The sequence below is a fragment of the Protopterus annectens genome, chromosome 17.part0, assembly GCF_019279795.1.
Source record: "Protopterus annectens isolate FY-2018-M chromosome 17.part0, PAN1.0, whole genome shotgun sequence".
In the NCBI taxonomy this organism is placed as follows: Eukaryota; Metazoa; Chordata; order Ceratodontiformes; family Protopteridae; genus Protopterus; species Protopterus annectens.
In genome coordinates, this window is record NC_056751.1 from 585,701,350 (window position 1) to 585,715,750 (window position 14,401).

Consider the following 14,401-nt stretch of genomic DNA (forward strand, 5'->3'; position numbering starts at 1 on the left):
TGCTCAGATGGCATTTCTTACCCCGGACAAACAAAGAAATCTTCACCTATACTTCCAACAGTTATCAGTAATGTCCAGGCTGACTGCAAGGACAGTCCTTCAAGCCTTGGGGTTCATGGCATCTTGCATTCTAGTACTTCCCAATGCCAAACTGCATATGAGGAAGCTGCAATGGTATCTCAAAAACGTTTGGACTCAACACAGCCACGATTTGGACACTGTCATTCGGATTCTGCCTTGCATTCAGAAAGAATTTATGTGGTGGGCTCGGGAATGTCACCTAAACAAGGGACTCTGTGACCCAACCAGAGGCAAGTCAGATATTAACGACGGATGCCTCGGAGTCAGCCTGGGGAGCTCATTTCACAGGAAAATGGGTTCAAGACCTTTGGCCCCCAGAGCTACTTCACTTGCATATCAACATGAAAGAGATGCTGGCAGTTCAATTTGCTTTGGAAGCATTCAAGGGCCTACTTCAACCAGGACTGGTGTTGATTCGAACAGACAACACAACTGTCATGTGGTACATCAACAAGCAGGGGGGAACTCATTCTTACCCTCTTTGCAGACAAGCAATGCTGTTATGGGAAACTGCTTTAAGTCTGCACATCACTCTTCGAGCATAGTTTCTGCCAGGAGCGCAAAATTCTTTAGCAGATGTTCTGAGCAGACAGATTGTGGATCCTCACGAATGGAAGTTGGACCCTCAGGTATTTCTTCAGTTGACCATGGCTTGGGGAACTCCAGACATAGATCTGTTCGCTTCTCCTCTGAATTTCCAACTGCCACTGTTTTGCACAAGGCTGTTTCATCCAACAGCCTGGAAAATAGATGCATTATCCTTCAGTTGGAGCAACCTTCACGTGTATGCTTTTCCTCCCTTGCCTCTTCTTCCAAAGGTACTGTTGAAAGTCAGGAGGGACAAACCTTGCATGATTCTTATAGCACCGGATTGGCCTCGTCAGCATTGGTACCCTCTGTTGAGGAGCTTAATTCATGGGACACCTTGGCCATTACCACATATTCCTCACTTATTGTCTCAGGAAAACAATCATTTTCTCAATGTCAGGGTGCAATCCCTACACCTGACAGCCTGGCGCATTCTGTTTTAAAGAAGGAGGGCCTTCAGCTCCCTCAACAAGTTTTGGATGTTATTTTGGAAGCCAGGCGACCTAGTACTCGAAAGGTTTATGCTGATAAATGGAAGAGTTTTTTTCTTTGGAGTTCAGCTAAAGGCTTTGATGTCAAATTGCCTAATTTGAGTTGTACATTGCAATATTTGACTATATTATTGGACAAGGGTTTGTCCTTCTCTTCTGTAAAAGTGCATGCTGCAGCTATTTCTGCTCACTATGATTGTGACCCTCCTTTGTTTTCACATCCATTGGTTAAACAGTTTCTTAGAGGGGCAAAGAATATAAGACCCCCACGAAGAGCTCCTACTCCTGCCTGGGATCTTAATTTTGTTTTGGAAAAGCTGACTCTGCCTCCTTTTGAACCTGCAGCTACAGTTGAATTGAAGTTGTTGTCTTGGAAGACTGCTTTTTTGTTGGCTGTTACTTCTGCTAGAAGGGTATCTGAATTACAGGCCCTCATGTCAGTGGAACCTTTTCTGATTTTTCACAATGACAGAGTTTCCTTGCATTAATCCTACTTTTATGCCTAAAGTGATTTCTAATGTGGCATTGAACCAATCTATACATTTGCCTACTTTTTATGCTAACCCCAAAATAAAGGGGAAAAAGTTTTGCATTCTTTGGATGTACATAGGCAGTTAAGGTATTATTTGAACAGAACCAAAGAGTTCAGAAGATCTCAACAATTATTTGTTTATTTTGCTTTGACTTCACAAGGGAAAGCTGTCTCGAAACAAACTATTTCCAAGTGGATTGGCCATTGTATTGCTTTTTGTTACTCTCATCATGGAAAGGATGTTCCAGTTGGGATCAGGCCTCATTCTACTAGGGCTACGGCCACCTCTACTGCTTTTTTGAGAGGGGTAGCTACTAAAGACATTCTAGAGGCAGCTACTTGGAGTTCTGTATATACCTTTACAAAGCATTATCATTTACCTCTTTATTCTAGGTCTAGGGCTGGGTTTGCCACTGCAATCTTACAGGGCATGTTAGCAGCTCCTAATGCTATTTAGTTGGCCAGCCTCCCCTTTTTTTCCGTTGCTCTGGGATTCTACCCATATGTAAGGACTGCAGCAATGGGAGACGAAGAACATAGTACAGTTTTGTACCTACCATAAATGTAGATGTTCGAGGATCTCCATTGCTGCAGTCCAATTTTCCCCTCCCTCCTTCCCCCTTTTTAGGTTGGGTTTTGGGTGGTGTTTTTTGCATTCTGGCGTCTGAGGCAAGAAAGACTGAGTATATGGCGTCGGTCATGCGCATTTGTACTGGCACGTACTGACGTCAGTCTCGGGCGCCGATGACCGACGCCGGTTCTAGCCCTTTGGTATTCGGGCCGATTGTGGACAGCGGACTACCCATATGTAAGGACTGCAGCAATGGAGATCCTCGAACATCTACATTTATGGTAGGTACAAAACTGTACTTTTTCTAAAGTATGAAATAGGTAGTGCTGGACCCACTAGGAAGTAAATCTAAGCCCTTGGCATGTTTTACCAAAATCTTGTTGCTGATCTAAACAGCCGTTTTGGTTTGTATACCAAGGATATTTCATATAAATGGCCTACTGAGGAGTTTTCATGTAAATGTCCTACTTGCGGGTTTTGGAAGGTGTTCATATTCTTGTGTAGCACATTGTAGATATGATTTTTTTTCTCTGATGAATTTATTATTTTGGGAAGTAATCTGGCAGGTTTTTGTGATATGCAACTCGACCTATTATGCACCATGTTAAAAGCAATTGAAGGAAAATGTATGCTTGTTAACATGAGCCTGTGTTGCTTTAGTTCATATACTGTCTGAAACTGCCAGATGCTGGGTTTATTTGTTCATGGGTCACATCTTTGTATCACTTTCTATTGATGACTAAAGTATATAGTCTTAAGTTTTATAAGACCTGCTTTCCCAGCTGGGTTCTTGGAACTGTGGTTGCATAAAATTGCTGATGTATAAGTCAATGTCAGAGTACTATAATGTAGTATTCTGAAAGTCATAGTAATGAATGTGCAGTGTTGAAATGTCACAATGCTGAAATATTAAAAGGTTGAAATCAAAATACCTCCACCCTTACATCTGTAGAGAGCTGGAATTATCCCTACTCCCAACAGGATCCACGTTTCAGCTACATTTCAAGTTTCTCTAACACAGGAGTGAAGTCTTGACTATGTCCTGCCACAGTGTACACAATGTGCTATTGTTACGTGTTGTGAGTTCAATGTTATAATTTTTACATTTTCAAGATTTTGCTTTCAGCATGCCACTGTTCAGTAAGTTATCACGTACCCATATATATGTATGTGTGTACATATATACATATACACACACACACATTATAAATATAATTGCATATATACATATATAATATTCTATGTGTGTGTGTATAAAACTGTCGATACATGTGTCTTGTTCAGTGGCCCTGAATGCTAATTTGCTGAAATCCAGCTGCTCAAACTCATTTAAGTGAAAACTTTCTCATGCCAGCACCCCCCCCCCCCCCAAGATGTGGAGTACAAACTTTATGCTAACTCCACACAAGGCAGAATCACTACACACAGTTAATAAAAGCTAGAGCACAAATGTAAACATTTGCACATGTGGGAGTACACAATGATCCCGACCATTGCAATCTGCACATACTCTGCTAGACTAGCATCCCAAATAAATCTTATTGTAAGAAATTACACCATCATTTACTTTCTATGGACTCCTACAGCTTTCAGTCAAATGGGTTTAAGCATCACATATTTATGTATATAAAAATGTATGTATTAATGCATATGTACATGGTATAATCTTATTCCCTTTAGTAGAGGGCTGGTGCCCCACTTAACCCTTGCTTCTGACTCGTTTGTGGTTAGGTGGTGTGATCACCTCTTACCAAGGAAGATACAATGAAGCTATAAGGGAATAAGTAAGATAAAATATTGCCGTTGTTCATTGTCGTTGAAAACATCCTGTCAGAATTTTCTTATTTTGTGCAACACACAAGGATCTGAGGAGGTTAGCTGTAGTAAAATTTCACCTTTCACCCTTTAGTGATTATGATGGACTTCAATCCTGTCACTAACTAGAGTATAAGGGTGTTCATTAAAGTATATGATCTTTTAGTTAGCAAAAATAAAATCAGCCTGTATTTTTTGGTTGTTGTGAAGATTACTGTTGTTGCCTGTAGATTTCTTCGAGTTGTATCCCAAATTCATTATAAAGCCTTTGTTTACCTTAGTTTACAGGAACATCGAACCAACTTCCTGAACAAGACATTTCCTCTCCAGCTTTATGGCGTGCTGGGCTTCGGAAAACTGGCAGCTTTGGAGCAATTCAAGATGCCAAGCTTAGTGAAAATACCAAGGAGAATGGAATTAAACGGTCAGCCTCTAGCCCCCGCCTGGATGGAGAGGACAAGGTCATTACAAGTTTGTTACAGTATGAATTGGGTGTCCTTGCTCTTTGTTTTCTGTAAGGTACTGTTTTTGTCTGTTGTTATTCACAAATTTTATGTTGGGGGTCAAAAATTAGCCATCACTTTTTAGTGCTGACTCGTCATGAAATAGATTTATTGGTCTGTAGCAGCTAAGTAACTGAATGTTCAGTGTATTTGTTTGCGTCATTTAATTTAACGAATGAGGGTTTTTTTTCCAGATTCCAACCATCAGGACCTAGCATCAGTTAAGGTGGATAACCGATGTTACAAGCCATTCAGTATAATGTTACTTCCTCAGTTGCTATTTAGTCTGGTTGATAAATAGAAATAATTGCTGTTGTCAGTAAGGCTAATAATTTTGAACATGCTGGGTTGTGAGATTTAATAAAATATGCATTTTAAATGCAGATGTTTAATACAGGGGTTTGGTTTGTGAACGTATAAATTTTGCAGCTGAAATGTATTTTCACTCATTTAGAACTGTAGACGTGTCAACTATGATGGCTTACTTACTAGCATATAAAGTGGTCCACAGTATTTTAAAATATTGACCCACAGGAGTCATGTAAAACCTGAAGATCAGTTATCCACTTTAGCATTTTTGACCCCCTGCTAATGTTTGCACTTGTCATTTGTGCTGTTTGTCTGCTTTCTAATTGCTGGCTTCTTGTCCTTAACCTGTCAGCAGAGCAACGTCTGAGATATCCTGCAGAAGTTAAACAGGATACTAACTGATAGAGGTTCAGCCAGGGAGAGCCAACGAAGGCTGGCAGAGTCAAAGTTAGCTAATCAGAGAGCAATGAAGTAGACAAGTGAGATGATAGGAGGGCCTTATCCCAGGAACTAGTTCAGAAATATGAAATAAATACTCATGTAAACCTGGAATATTCAAAGATAGTCACTATGTTTACGTTAATTGCTTGATCAAGTAGTCAAAAAAATTTGAGCACAGGGATGTTCTTCATGTTTCACTGTTGCAGTCATCACATTTGGGTTGTCTGCCTGCAGGTAGCCCTCAGCCAGCCTGAATACCAGAGTCTTTGGATTTCTGCGGCGGATGCTGTCGCTTCTTCTATGACGTCAGGTCATCAGGGGTATAAAACATGCAGCTGATGCCATTACTTCAGTCTTTCTTGCCGTGCGGTGCCCGAAGCAGAAGCAGTTTGCAAGTGCCGGTCGGCAGTCTCCTGAAATTTATGTTTTCGAGTTTCAGACTCGAAGTCTTCAAAAAAGATAAATACCCTGTTGGGGATCCTTTTTCTTGCTCTAACCAATGTCAGTAAAAGTTAACAATTGCCTTACCTGTGGAAAGCAAATACCTCATAGAGATTTTCATTCTTACTGTATCCCCTGTTTATGCCCAGACCACGACGTCCCTTGCTGTCAGTTTTGTGCCTTATTCAATGCCCGAACTATTAGTCATCAGGCTATTTTTGCAGCCAATTACTTTTGTACTCTATCTCCGTACTCCGAAATGGCTTCGATAAGCCATCCGACTACCGATCTTCCGGAAAAAAAAGTAAGGATAAAGACGGAGACAGACTGCATAGGTCCAAAACTGCCGATGATGCTTCCGTTAAGCTAGTCGGCAGTCCGCTGGTACTCTGGTGCTTTCGCAGCCCCTGATACCTGCTACTTCAGATTCACAGGCCTCTACTAAGACCCATTCGGAGTCCGGTATGCCGCAAGATGTCTCTACCTTGGATGGGTCCAGAGCCGCTGTGCAGGCACCGGCTTCTGAGGGTGTATTCAGGCCTACAGACATTCATATTAAACTGACGCCGTTGTTTCCATCCAGAAGTTCCGAATTCTTCAGGCCAAAACAAAAATTTGCACTATGCCTAGAAAACAGACGACCAAACCACAGACTCAGGCCCATATGCCTCAAAAACAAATGCTTAGAATGGCTGATGACCTTATTACCTTAATTAGAGGAAGCCAACCTTCCCCCTCTAAGAAACCTAGAACTGATTTTCTTTCTGATTCTTCTGATCAGGAATCTGATATTTCTGCTCCTTCTGATTAACAGGATTTGCCCTTAACTACTTATGAGGATTCCATTCCCACTGCTTCCCCTCCAGAAGATTTTTCTTTCAGTGAAACCTTGCATACTCTTGGGGAGCATTTCTGCTGGGAAAGCTAGGATTACTCTGAGTCCAAAAAGAGACTTGGAGAATTCTTACTCCTGCCTCAACACAAGCCTTTAGCTATCCCTCCTGTTTTGGACATTGTAGATGATGCTTTCTTGGAATCTAGCCTTACCCTAGACACTTTACCTCCAGCTCCCAGAAAACCCGACAGGTACTACAGAGTACCTGACTCTCTCAAGTTCCTCTTCAAGAATCTTTCTGCGGATCCAGAGACCATTTCCCAAGGACCAAAAGGCATTAAGGCTACTGCTGCCAAAAATCCTACCCCTGCTGATAGAGATTCTAGAGCCTTAGACAGATGGGGTAAGAAGGTATACACTTCTGCTACTTTGGCCATTAGGGCTTTAAATTGCCAGTTTCATATGTTAAAGTATCAGCAGCACATTATGGGACTACTAAAACAGAAAATTATGTTGATTCCTGACCGTGCTGAACACAAAGAATTGCAAGATTTAATGCATTCTGCAGAACAAGTTGGTAAACATACTTTGCAGTGTGGTTTTGATGCTTTAGAAGCATCTTGCAGGGCTGCTGTCACTGGGTCTGTACTTAGAAGGCATGCTTGGCTTAAGGAACAAAACTTACCAGATCATATTAAAGCTAAATTACTGGATGCTCCCTTAAACCAAGACCGCCTTTTTGTAACAAAGCAGAAGTCATCCTCAAAAGGATGGAGCAAAAAGCTAAATCTGTGCGAACTGTTAAAGACTTCCTACAAGTACAACCTCCCAGATTCAGTAGGCATTGGCCTTCAAAGAACTGGTCCTTTCCAGTCTCTTCCAGGCCTTCTCAGTTTAAACCCAGGAACAGCAGAGCACCTAGGCTACAGTCTCAGGCTATGCACAGATCTAAGCAGTGGGGAGCTCCCACTTCCAAAGCAGGGCGTAGTAAGCCACCCCCTACGGAAAAATGGCACAATGACTTAACCTTAACCCTTCCAAGCCCTGCTCAACTACCTGCTCCCTTAGGAGGAAAGCTCGCCCTGCATGCAAGACGCTGGGAACTCATTACCCATGACAAATGGGTTTTGAACATAGTTTCCCCAAGGATACAGATTTCACTTCCACACACTACCAACCCCCCAAATAGTTGGCCAGACCTACCCCCCAAATCATTGGGCAGAGGCGCAACAGCAGGCTCTCTCTTGTCTCAGTATCAGGGCTGTTCAGCCTGTCCCAGCAGAACGAAGGGGACAAGGTTTTTATTCAAGACGTTTTCTGGTACCCAGAAGAGACAACTCCTGGCGTCCTATCCTGGACCTCTCTATTCTCAACACATTTCTGGTGGTTCCAAAATTCAAAATGCTAACTCTTCAACAGCTTCTTCCTATGTTTGCCAAAGATGCCTGGTTGGCAACCCTAGACTTAAAGGAAGCTTACCTGCACATCCCATTAAGAGGATCCTGCAGAGACAATACCTTTCAGGGCGGGCTCCATGCACTTTCAGTTCTCTGCACTTCCCTTTGGCTTATCTACTGCGCCCAGGGTGTTCACAAAGAGTCTAGCTCCAGCCATTGCATTTTGCAGGCAGAGAAATATCCAAGTTTACCCATACTTGGACAATTGTCTGATTCTGGCAGAAAGCCAGGCCTTGCTATTACAACACCTGGCATTCATAAAGAAACGTCTAACCTCACTGGGGTACACCATCAGCGAAAAGAAGTCTCACCTAGTACCCTGCCAACAGATTGGATTCCTGGGAGCAAGTTTGAGCACAACTTCCCAGATGGCATTCCTCACACCGGAGAAACAAGTTTGACAACCTACTTCAAACTATTGGCCACAAAACCCCAGCTATCTGCAAGGAAAATTCTGCAAGCTCTGGGATTCATAGCATCTTGCATTCTACTAATTCCATATGCAAGACTGCATATGAGGAAACTCCAATGGTTTCTAAAAAGCCTATGGTGTCAACATTCTCTGGACCTGGAAGCAATGATTTCTGTCATTCCTTGTATGAAGACAAAGTTCCTTTGGTGGGCAGAGGCCTATTACCACAACAAGGGACTCCCTTTCACTCTACCCCCTGCTGCCCAAGTCCTAACAACAGACGCATCAGACTATGCATGGGGGGCTCACATGGCAGGGCAGTGCATTCAGGGCAAATGGAACCAGAGACAGATGCAGCTGCATATCCATCAAAAAGAAATGTTTGCTGTACAGAATGCTCTGACAGCCTTCAAAGACCGTATTCTTCCAGGACAACTATTGGTAAAGACTGACAACACCACAGTTATGTGGTACTTAAACATGCAGGGGGGAACCCACTTGTACCCTCTCTGCAGACTAGCCATGGCTCTGTGGAACACAGGCTTGAGCTACCAAGTACAACTACAAGCACAATTCCTGCCAAAGTAAATTCACTGGCAGACTTGAGCAGAAATCTCATGGACCCACACGAATGGAAACTAGAACCCAAAATATTCAATCTCTTGAGGAACAAATGACTGACTCCAGGGGTACTCCTGTTTGCCTCCCCTCAGAACTACCAATTGAACAAATTCTGCACAAGAACTCCCCACAGTCAAGCTTGGAAAGTGGATGTCCTTTCCTTTACCTGGGAAAGCCTCTCTGTTTATGCGTTTCCCCCTCTGCCTCTCCTCTTGAAAGTTCTACTAAAGATAACAGGACAAACCAAGGACAATACTGATTGCACCAGACTGGCCACGCCAGCACTGGTACCCCCTCTTGTGCAGTATGACACTGCTACAACCATGGCACCTGCCTCAGACCCCTTCCATGCTGTCCCAGCAGGCGGGCCAGATTCTACACCCTCAGCTTCAACCCTGAACCCTGCAGTCTGGCTAATTCCTTGAGCTCTCCTCTAGCATCCCTCGGTAAGTAGGTACTGGATGTCATTCTGGAGGCAAGGAGACCTAGTACTAGAAAATCCTATGCTGAAAAGTGGAAAAGGTACTGTTCCTGGAGTCAGGCTCAGAGGATGGGCACAACGGTGCCCAGCTTACCTCATATTCTAGAGTACTTAACAGAAATGCTCCACAAGGGCCTATCCTTCTCATCAGTTAAAATTCATGTCTCTGCCATTTCAGCACATTATAATACTGAGCCACCCCTGTTCTTTCACCCCTTACTAAACAATTCCTTAGAGGGGCCAAAAATTTAAGACTCCCCTACCCAGGAGAGCTCCCACTCCAGCCTGGGACCTTAACTTTGTATTGGAAAAGCTCACTCCCCCCCCCCCCTCTTTGAGCCAGCTGCAACAGCAGAGGTGGAATTCCTTTCTTGGAAAATAGCCTTCCTTCTAGCCATCACTTCAGCAAGAAGAGTGTCTGCCCTCATGGCAGTGGAACTCTTCATTATCTTCCATGCGGACAGGGTTTCCCCTCAGGACTTAATCCTTCCTTTATGCCCAAGGTGGTGTCTAGTGTGGCCCTAAATTGCTTACTTTTTTCCCTAATCCACAAAACAAAGGGAATGAATACTGCATTCTCTGGACATGCACAGACAACTTAGATTCTATTTGGACAGGATTAAGCCTCTCAGAAAATCTGAACAGCTGCTAGTTGGCTTTGCAGCAGGGGCAGAGGGAAGGCCATTTCAAAGCAAACCATTTCCAAATGGATAGCCCATTGCATTCATTTCTGCTACAAGCACCATGGAAAACTTACCCCACAAGGGGATAAGATCACATTCCACCAGGGCTGCATCTACCTCTGCGGCATTTCTCAGAGGAGTCCCTACCAGGGACATCCTAGAAGCTGCTATCTGGAGCTCTGTACATACCTTCACCAAGCATTACCACAAGCCTATTTTTTCTAAATCCAGAGCTGGATTTGCCACTGCAAGCTTGCAGGGCTTAATAGCTGGCCCTAATGCTCTTTAACTTCCTCCTCCCTTCCTTAGCTTTGTGAATCAACCCAAATGTGATGACTGCAACAGTGAAACACGAAGAACATAGTACAGTTGTGTGCACTTACCATAAATGTAGATGTTCAAGTGTATTCACTGTTGCAGTCCTGATTATCCTCCCTCCAGCCCCCGACTTCTCTTGGCTGTACCTTTCCTTCTTGTTGGTATATATTTTTTCTTGTGTATTTGCTTTTTGATGGGGGTGTACCATACCATATAATTGCTTCCTATTGTGGGGCACTTGACATCTGGAGCAAGAAAAACTGATGTAATGGCATCGGCTGCATGTTTTATACCCCTGATGACCTGACGTCATGGAAGAAGCGACAGCATCCCACGCCAAAATCTGAAGACTCTTGGTATTCAGGCTGGCATAGGGCTACCTGCAGGCAGATAACCCAAATGTGATGACTGCAACAGCGAATACATTTGAACATAGACATTTATGGTAAGTGTACAGAACTGTACTTTCTTTACTGCCGTGCTGAATGTTGTATGGCCTTTAGGATTTTTGTTTTTCATTACACTGGCTGTATGCAGATGTTCCCCTTTATATAATATGCACAAGATTTTGTGTCTGCCATTCTCAAGATAGGCTTAAACATAACATTTCAGGGCATATTCCTTTTTAGCATGTTAAATGTCATTAGCACTGATAACTGCTGTAACAACTGTTATGGAAATATATGTGAAGTGAACTAGTTTGTTAAATTTGTTGGTATGCTGACAGTTAGTGTATACACACATGGATGTGTTAGGAAGTAAGGAAGTAGTCGTATGCAAATTGTTTCGTGTTGTATGCTTTTTTAGACTTTTTGAACTGTCTTATCGTGCCATCTTGTGGTGGGGTGCAAATCTAAACTAACAGCTTATGAAGTAGATGCAGTGTGATATGACAGTACAGATTTGGGCAGGATTTTTTTTCTAATCCTGATATCAGTTTAGACATGAGAACTGTTGCAGGATCAGTGTCTTAACCAGCATTAACATCAACATCCTCTAGTATTGAAACACTTAATTTTAATGTTGAGGACACCCCCTCTCACCAGCTGGTCCTTGGGGTAGGTATTCTTTCTTCATCATGCAGAAGTTATCATATTCTTTAGCAAAATCTCAGACTTGGGGGTGCTTCCTTGACCATATTGACACATACTGGGGTCTTGCATGGTATTTACTCAGCCCTTGTTTCCAGAACAGTTCTTTTATGATAGTTACACAATTTGAAGCTTGTCCTTTGCCATCTTTGATAGAAATTCTGATTTCATATACCAAAATGCAATAAGAAATGTCCATGAGGCTGTTAGATTGCCATCCAAGACCTGCACAGTCATTGCTTGGTCTTTTTTGTAAGAAAGTGCTATGCTGAGAACTAACAATACCACAGGTGGCAACTGTACAGCAAAACAGGTCAGATGACTACCAGGAACAAAAAGAAAATGAAGCTGGTTACCACTCAAAGGTCATTCTGGTCCAGCACAGGACTCCAAGACTCCAAGCATGGGGTAAGTACTGGCACTTGAAGGCTAGGTTCAGTCCTGATCCTCTTCAAGACAAGTCCTGGTCCATCCACACTGCTAGACTAATTGTAGTGTGCTAACACTCCGCTAACCAGGGGATCAAGCCTTAACCATTATTTTCCCTCAGAGACATCAGAACTGGTGGATGCATGCCTTCAGCTCCCACCCCCACCGTGGGGAGAGGGGTGGCTCAAGGATTATCTTTGTTTGGTCAAGGTCACTGTATAAGTAGGTAATAACATTTTGATTTTAGTTACATTGTACATGTTCTTTCCTGACCATTTTTCTTTGTCAGAACAGTCCAGAGTTACTGAATTTTTGGTTGCTAAATCTGCATGAGTCACTCATATATATCGTTTTAATAAGACATTTCAGTTTCTCAATCCTTTCTGTGCTTCACATCCTGCAATATTTTCCTTATATTGGCTGTCTGTTTTGACTTTAAGTGCTGCTCTCTCTCTGTTTGTAGATCACGTTCTGTGGCAAGCTTCATCAAGGCTTCCAAGGTGTTGGGAGGGTGGCCTAATGGTTAAGGTGCTTTGCCTTGCAAGCACAAGGTGCAGGGTTTGAGTCTCACAAGGGATAATTGTCTCGCAAGTGCAGTTAGCTTAGTACTAATCTATGAACCTATGAACTTAACATCCTGATTTACTGAATTCCAGTTATGGACAGGAACACATTTTTTTCTAGATAGGGTTGTCTGTAGCCTATTAGCTGTCCAGAAACCCAGTAGTAGAAAGTCACAAGAGCAACTAGGCACACTTTTCATTCTGAGACTTGGAGAAAGAGTTCCATTACCTGTGGTCCTTGACCATTTGATCCAAGTGTTTGATGCATGTTTGAGCTGTTCCCCTATAAGTGCTAATGTCAACTGTTTCAAATTCCCCCTAGGGTTCCAGAATGTGTCTTTTGATTCAGTGGAGGATTGAAAGGCTTTTTATAGGGGCACTTTTCTTATCCCCCCCCCCCATTAAGAGAACTTGTCCTTTTTGTCCTGGCGAAACTTTTGCTTCCTCCCTTTGGAAGAACATCTAGAGGGGCGCTTAAAATTCCTGTCTTGGAAAACTCTCTTCAGTGGCTTGTCATTTCTGCAAAAAAAAAAAACTCCAGACTTTTGGCTTTGTGTAAACCTGTGTACCCAGTGTGTCAAACAGGTAATGTATTACTGCATGCAGAACCCACTTTCATTTCCAGAGTAGCTGTATAAACTAACCTGAGCCAGCCTATATACCTTCCAGTATTTCCCAGTTATTTTTTGTACTGTGTGGATGTGCATCTAGTTTCTGTTTCAAAAAGACAAAGTATTTCAGAAAATGTTTACAGTTTGTCATGTGCACTTGGTAAAAGGGGAAGTCTGTCCGACTTCATTTATCTGCATGGCTGTCTGCATGTATTAAACATTGTGGTAATTAAACTTGGTAAATATTTAATGGTGCAACCCAGGGTTTATTAAATAAGGGCTAAAACTGTCACAAGCTTTTTTATAAGAATGCTTCCATAGAAAACATGTTTGTGATTGTGAGTTTGGCTTTGCCAAGTTTCTTCTCTTGGCATTGCAAGGTGTGTGTGTTTTGTTTAAGGTCTTCCTTTAGGGCCACACTTATTTGTGACATCCTTTGATGATGTCTCCATGGAGGATTCTGAAGAGGACTCTGTCTTAGTTTTAAGGAGGAAGAATCAGACATATGTTGTAGGCATATAGGAACAATACTAGGCAAGCGATCCTGGGGAACAGTAAGATGCCAACCTGTGTACAACTTTAAGTAGACTCACTTAAACGTTATTGTCACCAACTACAAGCGCTTAATAATGCTCGTATTCCATATTTAGCTGTGATGTACATGATTGCCCTGGTGTAAATTTTTGGTGACCCATTCAGTTGTCAAGAGTAGCCTTAAATGTGAGTTCCAAGATGGCTGGATACTGATTAGTTGGATGATTAAAGTTCTCCCAGTGTGTAAACTGTTTATGTTTAAAAAGTCAGTAGAAGTTGTACAAGTCCAGTTACTGGCTAGGAATTGCACTGCTTGGGTGCCAACAAAGAAAATATTTGGAAAAAGAAGTGAAAATAGAAAAAGAGAAAGAAAAAAACTTTGGCTGGGAAGACCTTTGCACCTGTACATCAAAAACACAGTTTAGCATATGAGATGGCTTTCAGTAGATTAGAGGATATATAAATCAAATGCTCTCAGAGGTGTTAAAATAAGTGAAACACTGGAGGAATATATAAGGTCAAGTAACAAAACTCTGGAAAAAAAAAGCAGCAACTTTAAGTACCTGTTCAGATTACCTGATTAAAACTGCAGAA

General features: G+C 42.4%; 1 protein-coding gene across 1 annotated transcript in view; it reads left to right on the plus strand.

Moving 5' to 3' along the window:
- PPP1R12C (protein phosphatase 1 regulatory subunit 12C) overlaps nucleotides 1-14,401 on the plus strand; it is a gene marked incomplete in the record, with an annotated part of 1,670,410 nt that overhangs the window by 816,693 nt on the left and 839,316 nt on the right. Inside the window, 1 exon segment of the mRNA XM_044059211.1 lies at nucleotides 4,360-4,539. Within this exon segment, the coding sequence (XP_043915146.1) occupies nucleotides 4,360-4,539 (180 nt within the window).